This window comes from Rhinopithecus bieti, unplaced genomic scaffold (assembly GCF_001698545.2).
Source record: "Rhinopithecus bieti isolate Rb0 unplaced genomic scaffold, ASM169854v2 scaffold_7681, whole genome shotgun sequence".
In the NCBI taxonomy this organism is placed as follows: domain Eukaryota; kingdom Metazoa; phylum Chordata; class Mammalia; order Primates; family Cercopithecidae; genus Rhinopithecus; species Rhinopithecus bieti.
This window is the reverse complement of record NW_016806571.1, coordinates 7,158,610-7,185,495: the sequence shown is the minus strand read 5'-3', so window position 1 is coordinate 7,185,495 and position 26,886 is coordinate 7,158,610. Positions and strand designations below refer to the sequence as shown.

General features: G+C 46.2%; 1 protein-coding gene across 1 annotated transcript in view; it reads left to right on the top strand.

Moving 5' to 3' along the window:
• ALK (ALK receptor tyrosine kinase) overlaps positions 1-26,886 on the top strand; it is a 540,180-nt gene that overhangs the window by 371,651 nt on the left and 141,643 nt on the right. The window contains exon 6 of the mRNA XM_017877049.1: positions 24,769-24,900. Coding sequence (XP_017732538.1) covers positions 24,769-24,900 — 132 coding nt within the window. The remainder of the gene's footprint in view (positions 1-24,768; positions 24,901-26,886) is intronic.

Genomic DNA, 26,886 nt, shown 5'->3' with positions numbered 1-26,886 from the left:
ATAAATCTATGCCACTCCTGACAGTTTACAAAGGGCTTTCACACACACATCTCATGTGCTCTTCCCCACAATCTTTATTGTCACCAGTTTAGCAGTGATGGTGAGGGTGCAGCACAGATGTGAAGTGATGTGGCTAATCAGTAGCACAACTTGAAGCAGAGCCTAGATGACCAACTCCTAGCCCAGTGGCCTCTCCAGGATACAACATCTCCCTGCTCCAAGGTGGTCATCATTTCCTACTCCTCATGACGGGGCAGCCAGAAGAAGAGAGAGTGGCTGCCAGGGCTAGGGCTGATGGTAGGACTGGCTTCACTGTGGCCAGAGCTGAGAAGGTTCTGCATACCTGGAGCTGCAGGGAACCCCAACAGGAGAGTCCTGGGATCTTAAAGCCAGCATTCTACTCTTCACTGAGCTCAGCCCCAGTTGAGTGCCACTTCTCTCTCTGGTGCTGCTTCTTCCAACTAGGGTACTCTGCTTAGGAGTCTGGGTCTGCCTCTCCCACCCTACCACCAGCCTCCCACGGAGTTAACTGAATTACACCTGGCCCACCTTAGCCTCTCCAGCCTTACTCCAAGACTTTGCAGCTGCAATCATCACAATAAATCAGCAAGTCTTTCCATGTGTTTGATCAGATTTCTCAAGCTGAGAATCTGATTGCTCCAGTCTATCTCTTAAGGCAGAACCACACAAGTCACAGGTGTGGCCAGTCTAGTAATTGGTTGCCCCTGGCTCGATCTGTGATGGCTGGAGTGGGCATAGTCTGATTCAGACGTGGCCCCCAGGATGCAGGAACTCTGGGCAGAGGACTGGTCCCTGGAGAGTGAAGGGTGGAGGATTGAGCATGCAATTCATGCTTTTGTCTGGGATACCTCCCCTCTGTCATTATCGGGTGATCCCTGCTAACCTGTCAAGTGAAGCACAAAGCCTTCACTGCTTTGTGAAGCGTTCAGGGAGAATGAGCCAGTCCTCTCTCTAAGGTTCCATACATCTCTCCTCAGTTTCACATATGTCTTCACCCCCTACAAAAATATAAGATCCCAAAAGAACAGAAGTATTTTTCATCTATCTTTAATAACTCTATATGTTAATTCAAAATAGAAGCCACAATATAACTCAGTGTTTCCCAACACTGTTGTGGTGAAAACATGTCCCATGTTCAAATATGAGCAATGAATGTTGGGTTTTTAAATGTTGCCCAAATTTCTCCAGTCCGGGATTTCTCAGAGCCTTTAATCTGCTAATGTACGATATGAATCTCCAAGAGTAAAACAGAATATGTAGCCTTCCCGAACTTATTCCCACAAAATAATCTTTTCATGAAGCACAAAGACAGTTCCCAGAACCAGTGTTTTTGCAGAAAACAGTTTGGGGGATACACATGTAGCAGAAATTCCTTAGACTTAGGTGCAGGCAAGCTGTAGCTCAAATTTGGCTCTGCAACCTTGGACAAGTCACTTAAGCTCTCTGGGCCTGAGTTTCTTTACCTGTTAAAGATGATAATACCTACTCACAGGGTTGGTAGGAGGATAAAATGACATACAGTGGGTCCAGTGTGACTTGCTCAGTGACTGCCTCTGAGCAGGTGCTCCATAAATGGTTGCTACTAGTTTCTTGGGACTCTGTCATTACTGAGTTTATAGCAGGTACTCAGGAGGTTCTGGTTCAGAAGCACAGCACCACTGAGAAGCCTAGACGGCTCCTGAGAGCCAACAGAAACTGAGCAAGACTAGAGCCAGTGGGAGCTGTCTCTGTCCCACAGGGGTGGGACAGGCTGACTCAGGTACTCAGCTCAATGGAAGGATCTTCCCAGGATCTCCACATCTGCCAGTCCCCTCTCCAGAACCAGTGGCCATAGGGATCACCAAGGGGTCACTAGCCTTTCACTGGCCACAACAAATGTGTGGTGGCTCAAGGCCATTCTCATCCAGCATGCAGAATAAAATAATACAGTCACTTACGATTGCCGAGTTCCTTCACTTTCACAAGACTTTCTTCGTGGTTTCCATCTTATCTCTTCAACCAGGCCCAATAGACCTCACATAGAATGCTCCGGAGTTATGTATCAGGATAGTTCTAATCCCAGAAACCCTGTAGGATAGACAGGACAGGGATTATTTATGCCCATTTTACAGATACAAAAAGTAAGACTTGGAAAGACTAAGCCAGTTGCCCAAACCTTCACCCTGAGAGCAGCAGTTTATCAGCCCTGCTTGCTAGAGATGGTTCTCGCTGATTATCCATTGCTCTCCAGGCTCTGAACTGCCTCCCTCTACCTTGAGTGGGTAACATTCCTGTTTCAGTGATTCCTGCCTTGCACAGGCTGAACTTCCCAGCCAGGTGTCTCCTGACCAGCCCTCACCGTAGGTGCTGGTTCTACTCATCCAGCTTGGAGTCTTCCCCACAGTCATACTGTACTTTGCAGACTGCTCTTCCCTGAGCAGGGCACATCCTAGGTTTAGTGTGTAAACCATATCTCTATCCTTCTTCCAGCTGATAGACATGGCTCCTCCCTCTGACCTGTCACCTGACCACTCTGCACATCCTTCATACCACCTGCAGGATGCTCTTCCAGAGCTGAAAATAATGAAAGGGGAGGTCTTTGGCCAGAGCAGGCTGCCCTGATTTTTGCACTAGAGTGTTTAAAACAGCCCAGGTGCAGAGGATCCCTGCTTCCTGGAAGCGGAGTTGTTTTGTATCTAGATGAACATCTCTCTTCAGCCATTGCCCCCTACCCTGGTAGACGCCATGCCAACTGCCTTAGCATAATGCACTCTGATTTCCCCACTGTGACTAGTAATGGACTATTAAGCCAGTGTTGCCCCATGAATCTCAGCCTATGAGGCAGCAATCACAAACAAGCAGTTTGAAATGACTTTCCCCCGATGAGGCCGCAAACAAACAGTGGCCAAAACCCAGCCTGTGGCCTATTGTCAAGAACACCAGTCAGAGCAGGGTCAGGAACAAAGTTGCAGCTGCAACACAGGCCAGGGAAACCACTGCTTCCCGGTAATTAGGACCCAGGCTATTCCCAGGCTGGAGCCTGAAAGGCAGTGGAGGTAAAAGTCCCCACCTAATACCTCTCTATCATTTCATTTTACTGCCCACGCAGCCCCTGCATCTTAGGAGCGGATGGGACCATACAGCCAGTTATTTTATAATTAAAAAGAAGTGAAAGGAGACATATTTCCCCAATTCTTTGCTTGAGGACATAAAGTTGGAGCCCATAGAATAAGGCAGACTCTACTGTGTTCTCCACGCTGATGGAGAGGGAGGTCCTGCAACCCCTTTCAGCTGGAGTGGGGACTGAGATAGTAATGAAGCCAACATTCATCAAGCCTTACTCTGTGTTAGGCACCACTGAGAACTTGATGGACACTAATTCATTTGCTCTTCACAAAGGCCACATGAAGAAGGTACTCTTATTATCCCCATTGTACATTCGAGAAACTGAGTCTTAGGATGAACCACTTCCCAAGCTTACAGAGCAAGTAGGTGAGGGAGCCAAGAGTAAAACTCAGACAGCCTGTCTTCAGAGCCACTGAAAGGTCCTGATTGAATCTGGGTCCCTTTAATGGAGAGTACTCAATGAACACTGATAACATAATAGAGCATTGAATTAGGAGTCCGTCCTCACAATGGGAGCTGTAAATAGCAGAATGTGAGCTGCCTTCAGTTCTGCCTCATTCCTTCCATGTGATCTGCACAAGAACCAAACTGACTTCATCTCTACCTCACAGGACTATTATAAAGATTGAATTTCATAACATGTGTCAAAGTGTTTCATAAACTACGATGCTTACCATATGAGCTGTGAGCGTTTGTTGCTTTCCAATAAAAAATCAGTGTCCTGCCCTGGTCCTGCTACTCACTAGCTAACTGAAATGGCACAACTGACCTTGTGAATTGGTATTTCTAAGCTTTGGCTTTTTAAACATAGAATGACACTATTGATACAAGGCCAGCTTCTCACCTTGCTTCCTACTAACCTGATTCTCCAAGTTGTAGAGCCTTAATGAGCTGAGCCCCTGGGTGCCTCAAGGATGCACACATACCAAATGAACAGAAAGCATTTATTGTTACGGTAATTGTGCTAAGATGCCCTCTCCAGAGAGCTGCCAGCACTTTACAGACACAGTTCATTCATTCTCATAAGCAGACCCAGATGGACCACCCTGGGGGACCATCTGGCTGGGTTGAGTGTGCCAAGTCAGCCTAGGAGAGATGGAGCAACTTGGGCTCACTAGGGTGGTGGCAGAATCCTACAACTCATGAATTCCACCCCTGCCCAGCCTGCCACAGATCATGTTGTCTCTGAGAAGAAGCAACTCCTTCAGCCCTGTTGTCCTTGAAGACCAGTTCTCAGCCTATACCAAGTTGATGGGAAAGGTTTTAATAAGACACAGCAAACCCCTCAGCTGTCCCTTGCAGCGAAACCCTCATGGCAGAGGTTCTTAAGGTGCAGTCCCAGAACCAGCACCAATGTAATTTGCATAATTAAAAATGCAAATTATCAAGCTCTATCCTAGATCTACTGAATCAGAAACTCCGGGGGTGTTAAGAAGCATGACTTTGATGCATGCTAAAGTTTGAGAACTACTTCCTTAGAGTAAATCCCAGTTATAGTTGCAAAGGTTATCTGTGCCTCCTGAAAGGCACTTTCTTCAGATGGAAAGAGCTAGATCGGCAGCTGCTTATTTACTGAGCAGTCATTATTCCCAGGCTGGAGCCTGAAAGGCAGTGGAGGTAAAAGTCCCCACCTACTACCTCTCTATCATTTCATTTTACTGCCCACGTAGCCCCTGCATCTTCAGAGCAGATGGGACCATACGGCCAGTTATTTTATAATTAAAAAGAAGTGAAAGGAGACAGACTTCCCAAATTATTTGCTTGAGGACATAAAGTTAGAGCTAAATCTCCCCTATGAGACCAAGGTCTCAACTGCAGACTGCCCCTAGCAGCTCAGAGTATGAGCCCTGCCACTCCCTGACCATTCACACCCCACCCCATCCAAACCAAAGGATGACCTTTAGTGGTCCTGAGCAGTGTTCCTCCAAGTGCTCATGGAAATGAGTTGGTTGACCTCCTTCACCAGCCCAGTAGCCCACCTGGAAAACCAGATTCTAGGCAGAAAGAGGGTGTCAGAGCTTCAGAGGAATGGCCAGGATCTGTCTTCTCAGGGCCAGAGACCCCACTCTTAGAATGTTCTAGGAGGAGCCCTGGACTGGCAGCCAGGAGACCACAGTTCTAGTTCCTCTCTACCTCTTACTACCCATGTGACCTTGAGCCACTTTCCTCATCTATAAATGGGGGTGACAGTTCCATGTCATAGAGCTGTTTTCAGGATTAACTGAAATCATGTACCTCAAACTTCAAAAAATAGAGAGTGCTATGCAAATAAAGATCTTTATTATTCTGAATCACTGCTCTTTAAAGAAGACAAGTGAGGTCAGGAAAGCAGATGGAGACCACATCTGACCATCGGGTAAGGATTTATGAGTGAAATTGTCCCGCTGATTGGAATGAAGACCCAGGAAGCATGCTGCAAAGTGCACGGCAGCTCTGGGGACTGCCTGGCTAGTCAGCGGTCTGTGCCTCATTCGTCTCCTCCTCCCAGTTCAGAGCCTCTGACAGATGGACCCAGGAATTGCTTCCTGGTTCAGCCAGTGAAATGGACACAGTGAATAGTTTACAGTTTACCCCTGAGCCAGTAAATCCAAACTCTTCTGCATTGTGTCATGCCGGGATCACAATAAATCTGGCATAAGACGGGACATAAAACGTATCCATGTTTAGTTGATTTGTTGATGTAACTGTCAATGGAAATCAGATGTTGAGATTCACTGTGAAATGAAGTAGCAATTTGTGCCTCTGTCAGAAATACGGGTCTACAGTGTGATTCAGAGACCTCGCCCCAGCATGGTGGGCATTTCGGGGATGCTGGTGGCCCTGAGAGATGCCAACAGCTTGGTGGCCCAGGCCTGGATAAGGTCCGTCTCCCCATTCCCATGGCTGTCCACACTTGGACCAGCCCTGATTCTGCAGGATGCTCTAGGGAGTGGGTCAGGGGTGTGAATGAGCTGTGGATCTCTGAAAATAAAGCAGACTGCATTCAATTGGTACCTTCCTGTGGATCTTTTTTTCCCCTCTGAAAATAGATGCAGTCCTCACCCTGCCTCCTGGATTAATGGAAAGAAACTAATGAGATAGTGGACATGAAAGGGCTTGGAAGAGTTTTGTGAATAGAAATACAGGTCATGTATTGGAATAGAAACAGGGTGAATTGGGGTCCTCAGAATGTAAGCATCAGCCTAGGAAGGAAAGAGAAGGACTGACTCACTCATGCTTCTTTCAGAGAAATTTACTTCCTTTTTTTGATTGTAAAAGTTATGTATGCCCATTATAGAACACAGAAATTCAGAGAGGTTTAGAAAAGAGAGCTCAAAGCATTCATAATCCTCTCCCTTAGAGGTAACTATGGTTAACAATTTGACACATATTCCTTCTAGTTTTCCTTTCCGTGTATATAAATGGATTTTGCTATGCTGTTCCAACAGTCTTAGAGACAGGTGCATGGGGCTTTTTTGTTTGGTTGGTAGGTTTTCTTTTTAGTTAATTTATTATGAAAATTTTCTCATGTTAATAAAAGTTCTTCAAAAACACCCTTGTGTGATACAGGGGTGCAAGCTTTTATTACTATTTCCCTGCCTGTGGGGATCTTATTTCTTTGTTTTCACTTTCATGGTATTATAATCTGCTATGAGTTTTTTTAGATCTAAGTGTCTCATAACCCTATCTCCTCAAGGAAGTTTCCTAAAAGTGGAACTTTGGGGTTCAAAGGTCTGAACAAAATTTTAACATTCTTAAAACATACTGCCAAACTTTTCTAGAAAAGATCTCCCAGTTCACATTCTCACCAGCAGTATGTAAGAGTCCCTAACTCACTACATCCTTGCTAAGACTGAGTATTATTTTTATTTATTTATTTATTTAAATTAAGACAGGGTCTCACACTCAGTCACCCAGACTGGATTGCAGTGCTGAGATCACAGCTCACTACAGCCTTGACCTACTGGAGAGACCTCCCAGGCTCAGGTGATCCTCCCACCTCAGCCTCCCAGGTAACTGGGACTATAGGCATATGCCACCATGCCCGGCTAATTTTTTCGTATTTTTAGTAGAGACAAGGTTTTACCATGTTGCCCAGGTTGGTCTCAAACAAGCGATCTGTCTGCCTAGGACTTCCAAAGTGCTGAGACTACAGGTGTGAGCCACTGCGCCCAGCCTGGGTATTATTTTCAAATCTTTGCTGATTTGATGAAGCTATTTTGTGCAAACGCTATTTCAGTTTCTGCCGTTATAAGTAAAAGTAATGGCAAAAACCAAAATAGCTTTTGCTCCAACCTAATAAAATGTTTGAATCTGACCATCAGTTGACACAGCTCATACTAAAGTCACACAGACAAGTCACTATTCCCTGAGCATGCCATCCTCTGTCCCTGGAGCTCCCTTATCTTTTCTCTTTTGTTGAGAACTCTTGCCCACTCTTTGAGGACAACTCAAGTGTTATCTCTTTCCTGGAACCTTCTTTTCCTGCCTGGCTGGATACTCCTTCTCTGTGTGCCTATCATTCAGATATCCCAGTTATCTATTTTCTGAGCAACAAATACTCCAGAGCATATTAACTTAAAACAACTACCATTTTATCATTTTTCACAATTGCGTGGGACAAGAATTTGAGCAGGTAATGTTTTCACACCACGTGGCATTGACAGGTCATATATTGGATTCAGCCTGCAGATCAAATGGTGTATGGGCTCCAGGATGGCTTTGCTTCCATGTCTACTGCCTTGGAAAAGATGGTAGGAGGGCTGAGCTCAACTGGGACTATCGCCAGAGTGCCTACACCTGACCTCTCTAGCATGGTAGCCCTGAGGGAGTCAGACTTCTTACATGCATACTCCAGGCTCCAAGGACAAATGTATCCATGACCAAGGAGGGGACTGCACAGTTTTTATGATCTAGCCTCAAAAGTTACATAGTGGCTTCCATCATATGCTATTAGTCTAAGCAGTCATGAGCCTGCCCGACTCATGAGAAGGATACCAAAATCTCCATCTCTCAATAATCCTCTCAAGAGGATTTTTAAAGAATTTGCAGATAAGTTTTGAAATGGCCAAAACACACACCTATTTTAGCACTTATTGTATTTTTATTATTAATTGTCAAAATATCTGTCCTAGTATACGAGATGGCCTCAAGATTGTAAACCATTTTTTCTTCATTGTCTACTACTTATTGAATACCTACTATGTACCAGACACTGAGGCTCACCTGCAGTTTTTGTAAACCTCAAGACAACCTTGTGAGATAGATGCTGACACTCAAGGCAATTGAGTACCATGTACAAGACCAAGCACGGTCGAGTCAGCATTCAAATTTGGTCCAGAACGGTCTCCAAATCTAATCTTGTTTTCCTCACCTCTAGCACATGCTCAGTAAATTGAAGGTCAGTGGAAATTCAGGACAGCACATAATTTTAAAATTTTATATCAGGTCCATTGAAAATGCATCTTCCTTATACTACCAGGAGTTCCACAGCAAAACTGCTTTCATCCCTGGACCCTTAGTGAACTGAGAGAGGACACCTGTGTCTGTGCCCCTGTCATTTGGCCAGTGAGTCATGAACCTGTGGGCATGAATGTTTCCTCTAGATGTCCTCAGAGATTTTTCCCATCAAGTCTTGTCTGTTTTCTCACCTATTTTCCCTAAATGAAATTGTAGACTCTGTTCAGTAGCTCTTCACTCTGGAGAATATAGTACCTGGCAGAAACCCCCTGGGTGTTTGAGAAAGACTTGTAAAAGTGGAAATGGAGTCTGGTGTACCTGGGGATGTGCCCAGTCTGAAGCAGCCCTTTGTGTCATCTGCCTGTACTTCGTAGCAAGATTGAGGACTGAGAGGATTCTAGCTGATCTGGGAGTCTCCCCATATGCTTTCCAAATTGTCATCCACATGTATCACCATTACCAGACCCTCCCCCAACACCTTCTTCCTGCACATGGAAACTCATCTCCATTGTTCCCTGCTGCTGACTGAGACGCTGACCCACGGCGCAGGGAGAAACAGCCCTCAGAGCTCACCTGGTCCAATCCCATCATTTCACAAATAAGCAGACTGAGGCCAAGAGAGGCTAATGCCAGGTTTAAGATCACTCAAGTGGCCTGGTGCGGTGGCTCATGCCTATTATCTCAACACTTTGGGAGGCTAAAGCAGGAGGATTGCTTAAGCCCAGGAGTTTAAGACCAGCCTGGGCAAAATAGGAAGACCCCATCTCTACAAAAAAATTTTTTTTTTCTTAGCCAGATGCAGTGGCACACACCTGTGATCCAGGCTACTTGGGAGACTGAGACGGGAGGATCACTTGAGCCCAGGAGTTTGAAGCTGCTGTGAGCCATTATCGTGCCACTGCACTCCAGCCTGGATGACAGAATGAGACCCTGTCTCAAAAAAATAAATAAATAAAAATTAAAAAATTTAAAAAAAAGAAATCACTCAGCACACAGTAGTGTCAGGTTAGCTCAGAGGCTTCGTCACTGCCAGGCCACTGTAGTTTAAGCTATATCCAGTGCCTCACACACCGGTAGATTCCACTGGAAACCAAACAGAAGGGGGATTTAAAAGAGGAAAGAGAAGAGCCAGAACTCCGCACGGGGCCTCAGCCACAGGCTTTTCTCAGTAGGCCACACTGACTTTCCCCTGTCCTGCAGTCTTCATTAGTGCTTATTTTCAAGGCCAGCATAATCAGTCATTTTTCAAATGTTCTAAATATTGTTCTAAAATATAAATTGTTCTAAAATATAACATAAAATTGATCATCTTAACCATATCTACGTGTACAGTTCACTAGTGTTTAAGTATATGCAACATTGCTGTGCAACCAATTTTCAGAACTTTAACTTCTCAAACTGAAATTCCCATACCCTTTAAACAACTCCCTATTCCTCCCTCTCCCCAGCCCCCATAACCACCGTTCTACCTGCTGTCTCTATGGATTTCACTACACAAGGTACCTCATGTAAGTGACATCGTACGTTTCTCTTTTTGAAACTGGCTTATTTCACTTAGCATAGTGTCTTCAAGTTTCATCCATGTTGAAGCATGTGTCAGAATTTATTTCCTTTTCAAAGCTATACTGAGGAACTGCTATATTGTTTTCCATAGCAGCCACACCATTTTACATTCCCACCAACAATACACAAGGGTTCAAATTTCTCTATATCTTTGCCAGCACTTGTTATTTTCTATTTTTTTTATAGTAGCCATACTAAATCAGTCATCTTCTTGTATATTTCAATCATATTCATTGAAGGAATCAAGTAAAAGATAACACATACAAAAAATATCTGCTACATAGTAGGCTGAATATTATTTTAGTAATTGTTATTTATCCTCCCTGCCTGCCTATCATCCAGTTTTCCTTCTTCATTAGGTTTTTCCCAATCTTGTGGTTCTGAGAAGTTCAGACCCTCACATGAGAGGCTTAGAAAAGAACTAAAAACTGAAAAATACAAAGAGGTTCTTGACTCCTAGCCATAGCAAGTGATCTTGATGTTTTCATAGGGGACTCTACCCCTTTCCAGGTTTCTTTGCCTGAACTGTGCCTATCAAATTTGATAACACCAAAGCTCCTTATATTTCCTCCAAGGAAACCCTGCTTCCTCTTGCCCCTGGCTGGAAGGATGGCCCATCCACTGCACACTGCTAGCCTGTAGTCTATTTCCCACTTGGCTTTGTGCCTAGAATGGGAAGCAATGTTTTTTAAGAGATGGAGTCTTGCTCTGTTGCCCAGGCTGGAATGCAGAGGCACAATCATAGCTCACTGCAGATTCAACCTCCTGGGCTCAAGCGATCCTTCTGCCTCAGCCTCCCAAATAGCTAGGACTACAGGCACATGTCACTGTGCCCTGCTGGGAAGCCCTTGCTGACTGTCTCCCAGCCTCTCGCTACTCACTGTGAATCAGCCATCACTCTCCTGCATGTATGGTGGCTCCCAGCAGCCCATGCCAGTTGCAACTTCATCAGCTTCCCAGTCCATGCCCCATTGCAGGTATGAATGGGCAGCCGTCATCCCGAATGGAGTTGGCAGCACTGAGCAAGGTCTTTAGATACAGAGAAGTCCATGATCAGTACAAGGAGCCTTCTACATGATTTGCTTTTTAAATGAACAAATGCCAGCTTTGTACACACATAGCCACAGGAGTTGGGGCTATGTGGAAGTCCTCTGAAATACCAATTTTGCATTATGAACAAAGCATAAACCCTGCTTCTGAATCTACCCAAAATTATGTATTAAAAAGCATTATTCACTTATTCTTTCAAGAAACTTTTATTGAGATTCCCAGGTGCCAGGTGTTGTTCTAGGCACTGGGGATTCAGCAGTGAAATACACCCTAAGTTCTCCATCCCCAGAGTGCTAGTCAGGGAGACAGACTACCAACAACACTAATAAGGAAGGTGTATATTGTTCAGTTATACAGGTAGCAAGGAAAGGAGAGATGAAGTATCTGTGATTTGGATTAGAGGCTAGGGGAGAGATTTTAAATAAAGCCACCAGGGAAGGCCTTGCTGAGAAGGTAACATTTCAGTAAAGATGGAGGTGTGGAAGCCTCTTATGGGTTTAGTGATATTGTGTATAAATGTCAGATGGTTAATATTAAAAATAAAATCTTAATCATTTTCTAGCACTAGGTGGTTTACAAAGTACTTTCCATAATTATCTCATTTGGCCCCAACAACCCCTGATGGAGGAGGCATTTTTCCTAGCTCATGGGGACAAGCCCTAAATGCCGATATTCAGGTTCCTGGACTTTATCTTAGTGCCTACTTGGTACATTATTCCTCTGAAAACACTGAATGTCCTAGCCATTTGAGAGACTGGAATCCTATTCCCAAATCGCAGCCACCGTCCATGGGTCCCCAAGACAGTGGCTTGCTTGCTCAGGTCCTGCCTCTTGCCTGTTGTATACATTCTTCTCTGGCATTCCACTGACTTGCACTCCAGAGTCTTCCCTCTTGCTCATTTCTGGGGCTCCTAAAATGGCCTTTTCCACCCTGGTGGGGCTAGCATATTGATTAAGAGTGTGGGCTTCCAAGCCAGACCGACATAAAACTCTAGCTCTGCCAATGCTTATGACCTCGGGAATGATCTTACAAATATTTGGATTCCAGTTTCCTTCTCAGTAAAATGAGGGAGCAATTACTTCATAGAGTTACTGTAAGATCCAAATAAAATAATGCTGATAAAGCCTTCGGTACAGGACCTAGAACATTGTAAGCACTCAGTCAGTGGTGAGGGTGGAAACTATTGCTATGATGATTGACAGTGGCATCAGCACCCAGTGGCTATCTTGCCTTTTTAGCAAGTAGCCAGCCTTTCTACTGTGGCTACCGTGGATCCAATGGGAGCAGGATGACTTCCTATGTATCTTTAAGAGGGCTGAATCCACCTGACTCCCTTAATTGGAGGTGCCTTAAGGGGCCACTACCCATGATCAGGTGCTCCCTTCTTTATTTCTCCAGTCTGAATGAGCCCTCCTTACCTTTGCTCTCATTCCAAGCAGCTTCCTCTGCTGCAGAATCTAAAGCCTGGTCCCTGCAGTAGTCTCAGTAGTAGCTATAATTTGTTTGTGATTAGTACTAATTCTCCAAGGTACAGTTGAAATTGCATTGTTTACTGAACAAACAAGAGGAGAAAATGACATATTTTACAGGGAAGTATGGTGCAGAATGGTTAAATGCAACCACTTTGCAGAGAGATTAATGGCAAAATGTACACAGAGGTCATTTATCGTATTACAAATAAAATTATTGGTGTGTGTTTTCAACAAAGCAATGAAGATAAATGTTGAATAGGAAAACCTTAGGAAAGGATCACGCAACAAAATAAAGGGGCTATGGAGACTACAAAAGAATTAGAAATTTTTTAATTCTTTTGGAGAACTCGACCATAAAAATAAAACGCACTCTGCCTTCCTGCAAGTGGCCTACAGGAATCTTGGCGTTCTCAGTAAATCTATACGAAGACTTTGTCCTAGGAATTGGAAGTTGGAAACCAGCCCTCACAGGCTCTGTCATGTCGGGCAGCCCTGGTCCCACCCTAGTGCCATCCTTTATGTTGTCCTCTCTCACCATCACCTCGGGCCCTCTGCCAGTCCTATCAGGGTCACCTTCGTATCGACTCACCTCCCTCCATCTCCATGTCACCAGCCTCATTCAAGCCGCCTTTGTGACTTGCTTGGTCAGTTACAACAGCAGCCGGCCAAGGGGTTTGCCCACTTCCATTTTCTCTCCATCCATTCTTCCCGAATCACTCAGCATGATCTTTCTAAGGACTTAGGTTTTTTTCAGTCTCTTGTCTAAACTCCTTAAATAAGGTCCATGCTCCTTGCCATGGCCCACGGGGTCCTGCCTGGTTGGGCCTCGGCCTCCCTCCGCAGCCACCCCCATAACCCTCTGTGACCATCTGTGACCCTCTTGAGCTGTACTGGCCTCAGCTCTGCTTCTAGATCAGGAACATCCTTTCACACCCCCAGCCTTGCAGTTTCTGCTCCTCCACAGCCTTTTTCATGGCTGATTCCCTCTCATCCTTCACTATCAGCTCACATATCACCTCCACAGAGATGGCACATCATTTTTTTTTTTTTTTTTTTTTTTTTTTTTTTTTTTTGAGATAGAGTCTTGCTCTGTCACCCAGGCTGGAGTGCAGTGGCGTGATCTGGGTTCACTGCAACCTCTGCTTCCTGGGTTCAAGCTATTCTCCTGCCTCAGCCTCACAAGTAGCTGGACCCACAGGTGCACGCCACCACACCTGGCTAATTATTGTATTTTTAGTAGAGATGGGGTTTCGCCATGTTGGCCAGGCTGTTCTTGAACTTCCCACCTCAGGTGATCCGCCCACCTCGGCCTCCCAAAGTGCTGGGATTACAGGCGTGAGCCACCGCGCCCGCCATGCTGCTCCTTCCTTACTACTGTCACCCCAGTGCTGGGCACATTGTAGAAGCTCAAAGATTGAAATGGAGACTGGGGAAGGTGGGTGCGATTTCTGCAGTGCGACCCAAAGGAATTAGTAATTCATAGCAGAATGCAAGGGAACCCCACCTCACGACATTCTTCTATTTAAACTCGGTGATCTGGTTTGTATTATTTGACTACATACATTAGCACTTGCTATGTGACAGGCACTCTTAGGAGATTAAATAAGTGACACAGACTCCCTGCCTCAAGGAATTTAGAATTTAGTGGGAGAAGCTGGCAATGCAGATATAAACACCCAATGAAGTGAGGCAAGGCTCAGCCAGAGGTATGCATCAGCACCCCAGAGGGAGACGCGTGTCTTTCTTCAAGGGAGAAGAGCAAGCAGTTGGGGAAAGTGACATCCAAGTTAGCAGAAATTGTTGAGATCAAGATGATTCTAGACGACGGAACAAAGTTACACAATGGCTGTAAGGAACTGCACGTCCGATGTTTAGCTAAAGATGTGAAAGGACATGGCAGAGCTGGGATTTGGACTGAATGCTGCGGAAACCAGCAAAGGTTTATGGTAGGATTAGGACCAAAAAGGAGCTGGCCTCAGAAAGCTAACTCCCTTGGTGAGGTGACTCCAGAGACAACTAATGCTGAAAACCCATCATTGCAAGTATTATTTTTCATAGCTATTATTTATGTTGGAAATGACTCTTGCATTTGTTTCAGTTACTGTTTTGCTGAAAGGATCTGGCAGAGCCTCACCTCTACTATGTGACATGAGGACACCCAAAGGTTCTGTCTGTCCCAAGATCTGGCCTCTGTAACCCCCTCACCAACCCCCTTCCCATCCACCCTCCATAGCTGGTCCTCTCAAAGCCCTTAGGATAGTCTCTGAAATTAGCCCATAATAAGAACTCATGAATTCTTTTATGTACACACGATTTCATTTCATCCTCACGTAAATCTTGTAAATTAGGCAGCATCCCCAATTTAGAGAAGACTGTAAGCTGTGTCAGTGTTTACCCCACTGGCTAGAAGATGGGGGCTGGAGCCTAGTATTATCTTCTCTATACCTCAGAGGGCTCATCAACACAAACTGAACAAACTGGGTCCTTGGGCCTGTGAGAGTATTCACAGACATGGAATCTAGGGGTGAAAAGCGCTCTTGAGAACCCCGGACCAAGGAGGAAATCCTTGCGATGAGAGGGTGGGGGCGGTGAGAGGTGCTGGAAGTCTTGGAATTCCTCTGCAAGGAGAAGGAACTAAAGATCCATTTCTCAGGAACCAGAGGTTCTCAGACTTGGCTGTACTCAATTATCACCCAGACAGCCTGTGGCACCTGCTTTTTCCAGGCCCCCCACCCAGATCCTCTGATTCTGTAGGATTGAAGTCAGGCCCAGGAAGCTCCTGCGTGGTTCTGATATAGGCGTGTGTGGACACACCACTAACGCAACAGCCTAAGCCCATGGCAACTATGAATGGCTGGCTTTAGAGGGCTTACAAAGAAGGAAACTGAGGCCCAGAGAGAAAGAGACTTGCTCATGGTCCCAGAGGGCTGGTGGCAAGGCTAGGCCTCAAACTAACTCTCCCACTTCCCGGAATCATGATTTCTTACTCAGCCCACCAGCAGCCATCCATAGCGAGACCCGCTCCTTGCTGATTTACATTTCGAGTAGTAGAAACCCAAGATGCCAGTTCTTTAATGAGGTTGTCCACACTACAATTTATGAGGCCCAAAGCCCTCAGCAGGACTGGTCTCTGCCAGGCTTAATTTACACAGTTCTCAGGCCTTCCAATACCCCCATTAAGGTCAGAAAGGGATCTGCAGCTGTTAGTCTGTGCACTTGACTACATTCTCATCATGTCACCATCCATTTTCATGTCTTCAGGCTGTTTACCCTTGAGAGCCTGATTCTCCTAGTCCAGATCATGGCCCAGTCCCCTGGACTCCAGCTCCAGCTCCAGGCTTGACCTGAGTCCCCTAGACACCAGGTTCCTCCACGTGTCATCTCACCTCACTTTAATTGAAGAGCAAGACCCTCTCCTCACCGAAGGAGCACTCAGATTTCCTCCTTTAATGAGTGTCATTAGTTAGGCAAGAGCAAGCAGGTGGGAGATGGCCAGAAAGCTGATAGAAATGTGCCTTTTTAAAATGACACATAAATCACCCTAATTAAAAATTGAGCACCCTAAAATTTGACATTCGTTTAAAAAAAGAAATTTGAGTTAGGAGAGTTGTGTAGGTTTTTGTAGCATCAAATCTCTAACACATGATTGAAGGAGCGGAGGATGCGTGGGTTTCTGTTTTGAATGCACAATTAGGGAAGAGGCATCATTCTCAGTGAGTGAACCCAATAAATCACCTGCGGTGTAGAACAGCAATTCACGTAACCTGACCTGGGCCACGTGTGTCTCCAGTGCAAATCTGAACTAATTTCTACTATATCCAGAGAGGAGATAAATGGGCAAACAAATGTGGCATGCTGTTTCAGGAGAGATGTTCCAGGATGCAAGTGACAGATGACTGAGACAGGAAATCCCACTGAGAGGCAAGTTTGCTGGGTGTGTGGCTTTGGAAAGATGCCCCAGAGGGGAGAAGGCTTCAGGGGAGAGTCATTAACAACAGCCAGCATTCATAAAGTTGACACTAACTCTATCCAATCAACCTCATAAACATGTAGCCACCAACAGCTACTGCCCAAAACAGGACATCAGAGATGGAAGGGGCCTTGGAAACAGGATCTGAGATCAACAGTGAAGATAGTAAAGGTGAAGAACCCACCCTTGATACAGAGGCATCTCAGCCCAAGATCTCCAGCCTCCAAGGAAATGATACTCAACCATATGCTCCTGAGAATTGCCCGAGGAACAGTTTTTTGTCGTTGTTATTTGTTTGTTTTTTGAGACAGTCTCACACTGTCACCCAGGCTGGAGTGCAGTGGCATGATCTCGGCTCACTGCAACCTCTGCCTCCCAGGTTCAAGGGATTCTCTTGCCTCGGCCTCCCAAGTAGCTGGGATTACAGGTGCCCACCACCACGCCCAGCTAATTTTTGTATTTTTTGTAGAGATGGGGTTTCACTATGTTGGTCAGGCTGGTTTCGAACTCCTGACCACAAGCAATCCACCTGCCTCAGCCCCGCAAAGTACTGGGATTACCAGCATGAGCCACAGCACCTGGAACTTTTAAAACCACCAATACCAAGGGTCTGTCCTCCAGAGATACTGATTTCATTGGCCTGAACGTCAAAAATATTTCTCACTTCCCAAGTGACTCCCATGGGCAGTCAGGGAGCCTCTCCTAGAAGACAATTTAATCTGAGTCATGGGAGAGGAACTGGAGCTGAGATCATCTGACCAGGTCCTGGGCCCCTGTCTGTGGTTTACTAGCTATGAGACCACTTGCAAAGTACCCAGTAAGTCACTGGTTACCTTTTGTAGTTCTTTATTGTCTAAAAATCATTTCTCTGTGCAATGTGTAGACCTTCACATCCTCAGTCTTCTGATTAATCAGATGAGAATATTAATAACTGTCCTTCCAGTTTTTTATGAGATTCAAATGAAGGGTAAAGAAAAGACATTGTAAGCTATTAAAATGCTATATAAAGATAACCCCCTCTGATTTACTTTGTTAGTCTGGGGGTAGTGCCCTTTCAAAGGCTAGTATGTAAGTACCCATAGAAAGGACCCTTACTAATAAAAGATCCCCAAGCACCGACTCTTCCCAGAGTGGCTCGATCTCAGATCTCCCTTACTTTTGCCTATTAGAGCATTTAGGGGTTTCAGTGGTTACCAGGAACCACATGTGCAGAAGGCATCAGAAGTCATGACGGGAAACAGGAGCTGGCTCTTCACGTCCAAGCCACTGCCCTTCCTCGCTGCTCTGCAGGCTGTGACCAGCCGGGGCCTCAGGGTACTCTACACGGCAGGCCAGAACAATCATTTTACAACCACAGAGAAGATGCTGTTTGGGAACTCAGGCCCTTGATTAAAATCATTCACCAAGGATACTTTTCTTCTTGGAATTTATGGGTCCCATAAACAGAACTTGAGAAGACAAGAGCGTTGTTTTTTGTTGTGCCTCATTAGTTTGGGGTTTGGGCTGGCAGGAAAGATGACAGTACCAGGCGTCCATCTAATTGACTCTCCCGCCAGCATAAAGCTCCCTGTGGGACAGAGGAGGCTGTGCCGGGGAGCCTGGAAGTCTCCAGTCAGGGAGGGAGACTGGGCGGAGTTGGTAGCAGTGCTGAAAACATAGGCACCTCTGGGCTGCTGCTGTGCTTCCACCCAGGAAGACGGGTCTGGGGGACAAAATCCAGGGCATCGGAGAGTGGAAGCCACACTGGCTCCTGCTCCTGGACCTCCTCCTTTGTCGAGGTATGTGGGTGAAGGGCAGGGATGCTAACAGCCTGACCTTCCATGCCCACCACCACCACTCCTTGGAGGCTGCATCCATAATAGAGAACAAGGGATCCAAATCCGTGGGTTTCCAGCAGTCCCTCAGCCAGCCAGGAAGCACTCGGAGCTTTGGTATTCTCAACTATCAAATGGGCATAATGAGACCTTCCCCAGCTAATACACAGGATCCGTTCAATTCCCAAATAGGGAGAATTGAGATCTTTATACCAGACACTCTCTGAGGCTCTTGAAGGTGAGACTTGACACCTCCCTTCAAGTGAGCTGCAGCTGGATGAGGAAGTCAGGCATACAAGCCATAGTAATGATATGCAGCAGAGTGTCTACCACATTAATTGTAAGAAGTAATGTACCCAAGGGAAAGGGCCATTTATGGAGGGGAGAATCCATGAAAATGGCAGAGATTAGGTGGTGAGCTCTAGATCCCTAGTGCCAAAAGGGGAGGAGTTGGTGGAAGGTGTCCCCAGAGGAGAGGGCAAACCAAAGATTCCAAAGCGTAACCCACATGTGACCTACTGATCCCACATGGAACAAACTCTGTAAGCATCCATACAGAAGAGGAAATCACCAAGGAAAATATCAATAGGGTGGCATCATATGAAAATTTCAGGCTGGGTGCAGTGGCTCACACCTGTAATCCCAGCACTTTGGGAGGCTGAGGCAGGAGGATCAGGAATTCAGGACCAGCCTGAGCAACATGGTGAAGCCCCGTCTTTACGAAAAAAAAAAAAAAAAAAGTAGCCACGCATGGTGCTGCACACCTGTATTCCCAGCTATTTAAGAGGCTGAGGTGAAAGGATCACCCAAGGTTGGAAGGTCAAGGCTAGGATGACCCAAGGTTGTGCCATGACACTCCAACCTAGGTGACAGAGACCCTGTCTCAGAAAATTTAAAATGCCTGTTTATCAAAATACATTACAAACAGAATGAAAATATACATAAAATACTGGGAAAAGTTGTCAAGCATATAATAAATAGTTTCACATCCTTATTAATGACCTCACACAACTCAGAATGAAAACAGGAAGAACCTAATCCATACATTGGCAATTCCCTAAAAAATTTGGAAAGAAAAAAAAAAACTAGTAATGTGAGAAAAAATTCAACCTCAAGGCTGGGCACGATGGCTCATGCCTGTAATCTCAGTAATTTGGGAGGCAAAGGTGGGCTGATCACTTGAGGCCAGGAGTTCAAGACCAGCCTGGCCAACATGATGAAACCCTGTCTCTACTAAAAATACAAAAATTAGCCAGCCATGGTGGTGGGCATCTGTAATCCCAGCTACTCAGGAGGCTGAGGCAGGAGAATCACTTCAACCCAGGAGGCAGAGGTTATAGTGAGTTGAGTTTGCGCCACAGCACTCCAGCCTAGGCCACAGAGTAAGAATCTGCCTCAAAATAAATAAATAAATATAAAATCCAACTTCACTGGCTATCAAAGAAATCCAAAATAAAACAGCAGGGGGATACCTTTAGTTAAAAATAAAATTTCTGGTAATACTCAGGGTTGGCCATGATGTAGTATGAGGGATGTACATGTATGAAAACAGCTGGTGGAGAGTGTAAATTGGATTAACTTCTAGAAAGCAATTTGGCAATCTGTATTAAGAGCCTTTAAAATGTTTATACCTTTTGATTCAGTAATTCCACTTCTGGGAATCTGTCCTATGAAAATAATCTGCAGTGCAGGCAAAGGTTTATGCTCAAAGATATTCTTCAAAGTGTTATCATAAACAGACTAGCAGCCCAATCATTGAATAATGTTTAAATAAATGATGGGACATATCACACAATATTGTAGCCATTAAAAAAGATTTTTATGGAAAAATGTTAAAGCCTCTGGAAAACCTTGTGATACAACCTAAATTATTTTAAGGCCTATATATGTGACACAACTATACATACTTATAAAGCATGGACAGAAGAAACTAAACCAAAGAGAAATCTACCAAGATGTTAAAAATGGTGGCCTCAGGGTGGTGGGATTCTGGGCATTTTCTTTGTTTCTTTTGACCCTGCTTTTGAACTTTAGACAATTGGATTCTGTTTTAGAATGAAGGAAAGTAAAAGAAGCTGTAAGACCTCTTTGAGGAATGACAGGTGATCGGTGTGTGAAACACTCATGCACACTGGGACATAGGTGTGGATGAAACAGACAGTCTAGATTTGTCCAAGAGGTTGAGGGAGACCTCACAGATATTTTTTTTCTTTTCTTTTGAGATGGAGTCTCACTGTGTCTCCTAGGCTGGAGTGCAATGGCGCGATCTGCAACCTCCACCTCCCGGGTTCAAGCAGTTCTCCTGCCTCAGCCTCCCAAGTAGCTGGGACTTATAAGCGCCCGCCACCACACCCGGCTAATTTTTTGTATTTTTAGTAGAGACGGGGTTTCACCATGTTAGCCAGGATGGTCTTGATCTCCTGATCTCGTAATCTGCCCACCTCGGCCTCCCAAAGTGCTGGAATTACAGGCGTGAGCCACCATGCCTGGCCGATTTTTAAGTTCACTTATGTTTTCCGTGGCAGGGCTTGGGAGTGAGGGTAATAAGGTCTTAACTATATTTAATGGTCTCCTGGGATAAGGCATAAGAAAAAGTGATTTGGAAACAAAATCACCAAGCAAATGTGAGAACTTTTCTTGTTATCCTAAATACCTGTGCCTTGAAAGAGGGGCAGAGAGGACAGGCACTGGGCTTCCCCATTTTCTCCTACTAAGTAGAAAGAACAGAACTGCCCTGTCCTGGTTGTTACAAGTTTAGTGAGCAAGCAGGTGCTGCTTCTGGGGTGCTCTTGACTCCTGGGACACAGCCCCATCAGCTCCCCAGGCAAGGGGGCATCTCCTCCTACTGTTTCAGGGAGACCATACCTTCCACGGGACCAGCACCAGTGTGTGCAGAAAGCGTTTTACCTTCCAGCTTCCAAGAGGACGTGAATGACAGGTGAAGAATTGATGCACAGAATTAAAGCTGCAAAATGAATTTGACATTTTACGTCCTAAAATGAGCGTTGCGTCTCATTCTGCCATTCCCTCTGTACTTCGATCCTGCGTGTTTGTCTGAGAATAGGGCCTCCATACGGTCGGGGAGTGGTTCTGGGACCCCCAAATCTGCACAGGCTCAGTCAGCCCTGCCAAGCACAAAAATATTGTATTTTCCATTCATGTTGGTTTGAGAAAGATCCATGTGTAAGTGGGTCCAAACCTGTATTGTTCAAGGGTAATTTTTTGTTGTACATTTTCCTGCACTTAGAACCCGTAAGTTATTTGAGGAAATCTTGCTTAGGCTATCTTGAGGCCAAGGGACAAATGGGGTGGTGTTTTTCCTTCTGTGTGAGTAAGAAAAACGTAGAGGTGAATAGTCCAGGGAACCACAAAGATGTAGTCGCGAAAACAAGTTAGAGCACTGAGAAGTGGATCTAAAGCTACTCTGGGCTCCTGATGATGGGAGCCTCGGCTGTCTGGGATTTCAGCGGGAGTCAGGTTTCGATGGAGTGTTCATTCTCTCTTGCTGCTGTAAAAACTACCACAAACGTAATAAAGCTACATGAATTTGTTCTTTTACAGTTCTGGAGGGCAGAAGTATGAAATTAGTTTCACTGAACTAAAGTCATGTTGTCAGGCAGGCCGGGTTCCTCCTGGAGACTCTAAGAGAATCATTTCCTTGACTTTTCCACCTTCCAGAGGCTGCCGGCACCCTTTGGCTTGTGACTCCTTCCTCCCACTACTCCAAATGCTTGCTTCCACCCTCACAGTCCCTACTTCTTACTTTGACTCTCTTGTCTGGTCATCACGTTGCCTACACTCCCCAACCCAGGATATTCCAGGTTAATGTCTCCAGCTAAAGATTCTTAATCACACCAGCAAAGCCTCTTTTACCACACAGGTAACATTTTCACAGGCCCCGGGGATTTGGATGTGGCTATTTGGGGGTCTGCTATTCAACCCACTAAAGATAGGTAACCTGACGTTCAGGCTATTCATGAACCCTCCTAGGGGCCAGGCACTGGCTAAGGCTGAGGGAATGCCACGCTCAAACAACATGATGGAGATGATGGGATCGTGCACACGCATTCTGGAGGCAGGTTGCATGGAACCAGCAGCTCCCCAAATGGAGGTGGGGAGGAAGGTGTGAGGATTGTCACAGGCAGTGTCTGTGAGCTGGACCTGGATGGACAGGAGGATTTCAATCAGCAGAGTATGGGGTACATCATCACATGACCATCACATGACCACGTTCATCTCCCTCTGGGAGTCTGCAGCACAGAGCCCGTGAGGAAAGGCAGAAGGAAAGGCAAAGGCAATTTAGGCCCAGATCACAGGGACCTTGAAGAGCAGGTGAAAGGGCTCAGATGTGATTCCCTGGAAGGAAGTGGGACCTGTTTTCCCATGACCACTATTTGCAGAGAATGCCCTGCAGGAGGCAGGGTGGACAACGCTGGGTGCCCATTTGCTGTCATCTGACAAACGGCCTTATCTGGACTACCCTAGAAAGGAGGGCACAAGGCCATCTTCAGCATCTCCTTCCATGAGATGGAGAGGGCGCCTTTATAGTCAGAGAGGTTGAGTGTGAATTCCACATACCAGCAGTGTGACCTGAGATAAGCCACTGAACCTCTCTGACCTCAGTTTTCCCACTTAGGAAATGGACATCAAGACCTGTCAGCCGGGCGCGGTGGCTCAAGCCTGTAATCCCAGCACTTTGGGAGGCCGAGACGGGCGGATCATGAGGTCAGGAGATCGAGACCATCCTGGTTAACCCGGTGAAACCCCATCCCTACTAAATACAAAAAACTAGCCAGGCAAGGTGGCGGGCGCCTGTAGTCCTAGCTACTTGGGAGGCTGAGGCAGGAGGATGGCGTAAACCCGGGAGGCAGAGCTTGCAGTGAGCCGAGATCGCGCCACTGCACTCCAGCCTGGGTGACAGAGCAAGACTCCGTCTCAGAAAAAGAAAAAAAGAAAAAAAAAGACCTGTCTAGCTTCCTCACAGGGCTGGATGTGCTAAAGCAGATGGAGGAACTCCAGAAATAAACAAGTCGGGCTTCATGTTAGTTTCAGTGCTATTGGGAAGAGTCCTTTGAACCAGGAAATCATGGAATTTTAGATATTAAAGATCACCTAACCTGGAGAGTACTGCATCAGAATCAGTTGAGTTCAATTTGCAGCCAGAGTTGGAAAGGCCGCACCCCCACGTGAGGCTCAGAGAGGCTGGGGGACTTAGCCAAGTGGGGTCCTAGTTCATCTTCCCCCCACTGCCCTGAGCACTGAGATGGGTTTAGCACCAGCTATGACCGGGATAGAGCTAGAAAACAAGGCAGACGGTAAGGCAGGCACGGGGTGTTGACCCACGTGAGCCTACCTGCTCATCTCCACAGGGGCCAGAGGCTCCCCATCTGACACCAGCCAAGAGCTGAGTAGCAGGAGGCACCAGCCAGGCTCTTGTGAGGTGGTCCCCAGGCAAAGCCCTCCATTTGGTCAGGGAGGCTAAACCAGGCCAGCCTTCTCCTTCCTGTTGTCTGAATCTCTGGGGCCTGCAAAGATGTGAGTGGTCACAGGTTAATTCATTATCAAAATGTATTGTTCTTAATCCAGAAACTAATAACTGTGTATGTTCATTATAAACTGCCCCTATCCCTTCCCCCTCTGGATAAAATTAATTATCTAACAATTTCAGACTAGAGCAAACTTTAGCAATCTAATAGAAATCCCTCCTTTGACAGAGGAGGAGACAGGGACCACACAGAGAAGGGACATGGTCAGCTTCACACAGCAAGCCAGGAGAAGCCAAGTCCAGATCTGAGGCCCAGGCTTGCATGATGGTGTTCTTTGCATTCCAGAACAGAAAGTGCTGCATCTTTCTAGAATCTTCTCAATAAGTCACTCCAGTGGTCGAACCTGGGGTCAAGAACATGGGGGACATGCACTAGACCAGATCCACCTCTTGGTACCCCAAATTTGACCTTGAGGGTGGAGCTGTCTGTGCAGGTGAGACCCCACCTGGAGGCCATCCACTTGGCACAGTAAAGTCATGGGTTTGAGGACCCCCAAGGGGGAATGTCATGGAGGGAACATGGACCACTCTACTGCTCACCATCCTAGAAAGTAAGATACCCCAGCAGGCCATGGATGAGCATAAGGGGTTTTGACCCCTCTCACCTGCTGGTGTTGGCCCTGGGGGTGGCCAGATGGAGATGCAGATGGCTCAGTCAGGCCTTAGGATGTGAATGGCAGGGCGGGATAATGCTGTCGCTACAGCCTGCCCACGGGACCAACCCAAAGGCCAGCTGGTGCCTGGGACCATGCACACTCACCATGGTTGTGTATCTGTGTGCTCTCCAGGAACATCCCCAGGCTCCAAGATGGCCCTGCAGAGCTCCTTCACTTGTTGGAATGGGACAGTTCTCCAGCTTGGGCAGGCCTGTGACTTCCACCAGGACTGCGCCCAGGGAGAAGACGAGAGCCAGATATGCCGTGAGTAGATGGGGCTACCCCACCCTGCCCCAGCCCAGTCCATGCTCATAACCCCTTGTTGTCCCCAGTACCCCAGGCATGAGAGCATGGACAGCCTTCCTGACATCCAATGACACTTGTGACTCCTCTCATAACAAAGCCACACAGTCTTCAAGAGGCAGAGCTAAGATTTGTGGTCTAGAAATAACCCGATCCATAGTCATGTAAGTCAAGAACCAAACAAAATCTTGTAAGTTATGCTGTCAGCATCCTTAAGGCACAGAGAAAATGTGCAGGATAAAGCCCAGCTCTAATGTGACATTGGAAGTCCTCCATGCCCAGACTTCCCTCACCTTCCAAGCCTCATTCCCCACCTGCCCTCATCCTCTCCCTCCTCCATGCACCCCAGCTCCGGCCATATGGAACTGCCTTCCCAATCGTTCATGCCTCCATGGCTTTGCTCACATGGTCTCCCCTTTCCTTTCTCGAGTTACATTCTACTTCAAGACTCACCCTGAGTCGATTCTTTCAGAAAGCCTCCCTGACCGTCCCCCACAAGTACCATTGGTTCTTCTCCCTCTGGACCTTCCCCCCACAATCCAGTAGATCCATCCAAACATCATCCCTGCCATTACTTTTCATGAATAGCTTTGAGATACAATTCATATACAATTCACCCACTTCAAGTGTACAATTCCCTGTTTTCCATGTAGTCACAGGGTTGTTCAACCATCATCACAATTTTATTTTAGAACATTTTTATCACCCCAAAAAGGAACCCATAGTATCTCTCCCCATTTTGCTCCAGCCCCCCTGCCATTGGCCTGAACCAACCACCAATCTTGGTTTCTATAGATTTGCCTATTCTGGGCATTTAGCAGCCTACGAGGGGCCCACTTTCTCCATATCTTTGCCAACATGTCATATTATCTGTCTTTTTATTTTTAGCCATCCTAGTGGGCATGCATCCATTATGTGTTATGGAGGTGATTTCCATGTCTCTCTTCCTCTCTGTGGGTGATTTGAGTCTGGTCGTCTTTGCTGTAGCAATACCTGTCGTGATTCCTGGTGCAGCGTTGGTGCTCACTGACTCTTTGTTGATGAGAGGAAAGAATGAGCTGGGAAACTTGGACTCCATAGGGGAAAACAAACTGCCGAGGCCCCACTGGCAGTCGGGGCGGAGTAGACTCCCAACTGGTGCTCCAGCATTGAACATGGTACTCCCCGCAGCTGCCTCTACAGAAGTAATCACTCCAGAGCTCTTGATGTTTTTGCCAGGAAACAACCAACACTTGCAGAATACCTACAGGGAGCTGGAAAACGTGCCAGATCCCGAAGCAGAGATGAATAACTTGGCATCTTCCCTCAAAGCACTGAAAGCTCCACACAGGGACGGGGAGTGAAATCGAGACAGGACTGGGGAAGGATGAGGCAGAATGGTGCCTGGGGTGGTGCCCAGAACCGGAGCAAATGCCTCACCTCCCAGATATGCAGACCCCACTGGCCTGCAAGAAAGTTTCCAAAATACCTTTTAAAATAGGGCCCTCTGTCCCTAGTCATCTGGACCCTTTGTGGGGGTAGAGAAGGTTTCATTTATTCTAATTTAAATTAAGCAATAAAGACATCCATTTTCCCATTTTAAAACTTCATTTTATACAAAACTTTCAAGTGAAGTTTTCTAATTATAATGGAATAGTTATATATTTTTAGATAAAACTCAGTGAAGAGTTACAGGGAAGGGCTTTGCTTGCCCTGTTCTGTTCCACTCCTGGCCTTTCCCATAGAGTTCTCACTACACATATGGCCCAAAGTGAAGCCAGTCCTGCCCACAATGCCCTGTTCAGGCGCCTGTGTGTGTCTATTTATTTGTGTCTGCAATGTTTCCAGCAGTGCCTCTGAACTGTGTGATTTCATGATTACCTTTTTCAAGTTTTTTTGATAGCCACCTCCCAGCTGGGACACAGGTCAGGCAGGCCATGCCCTGATTGACAGTTGGGAGAATGAAGG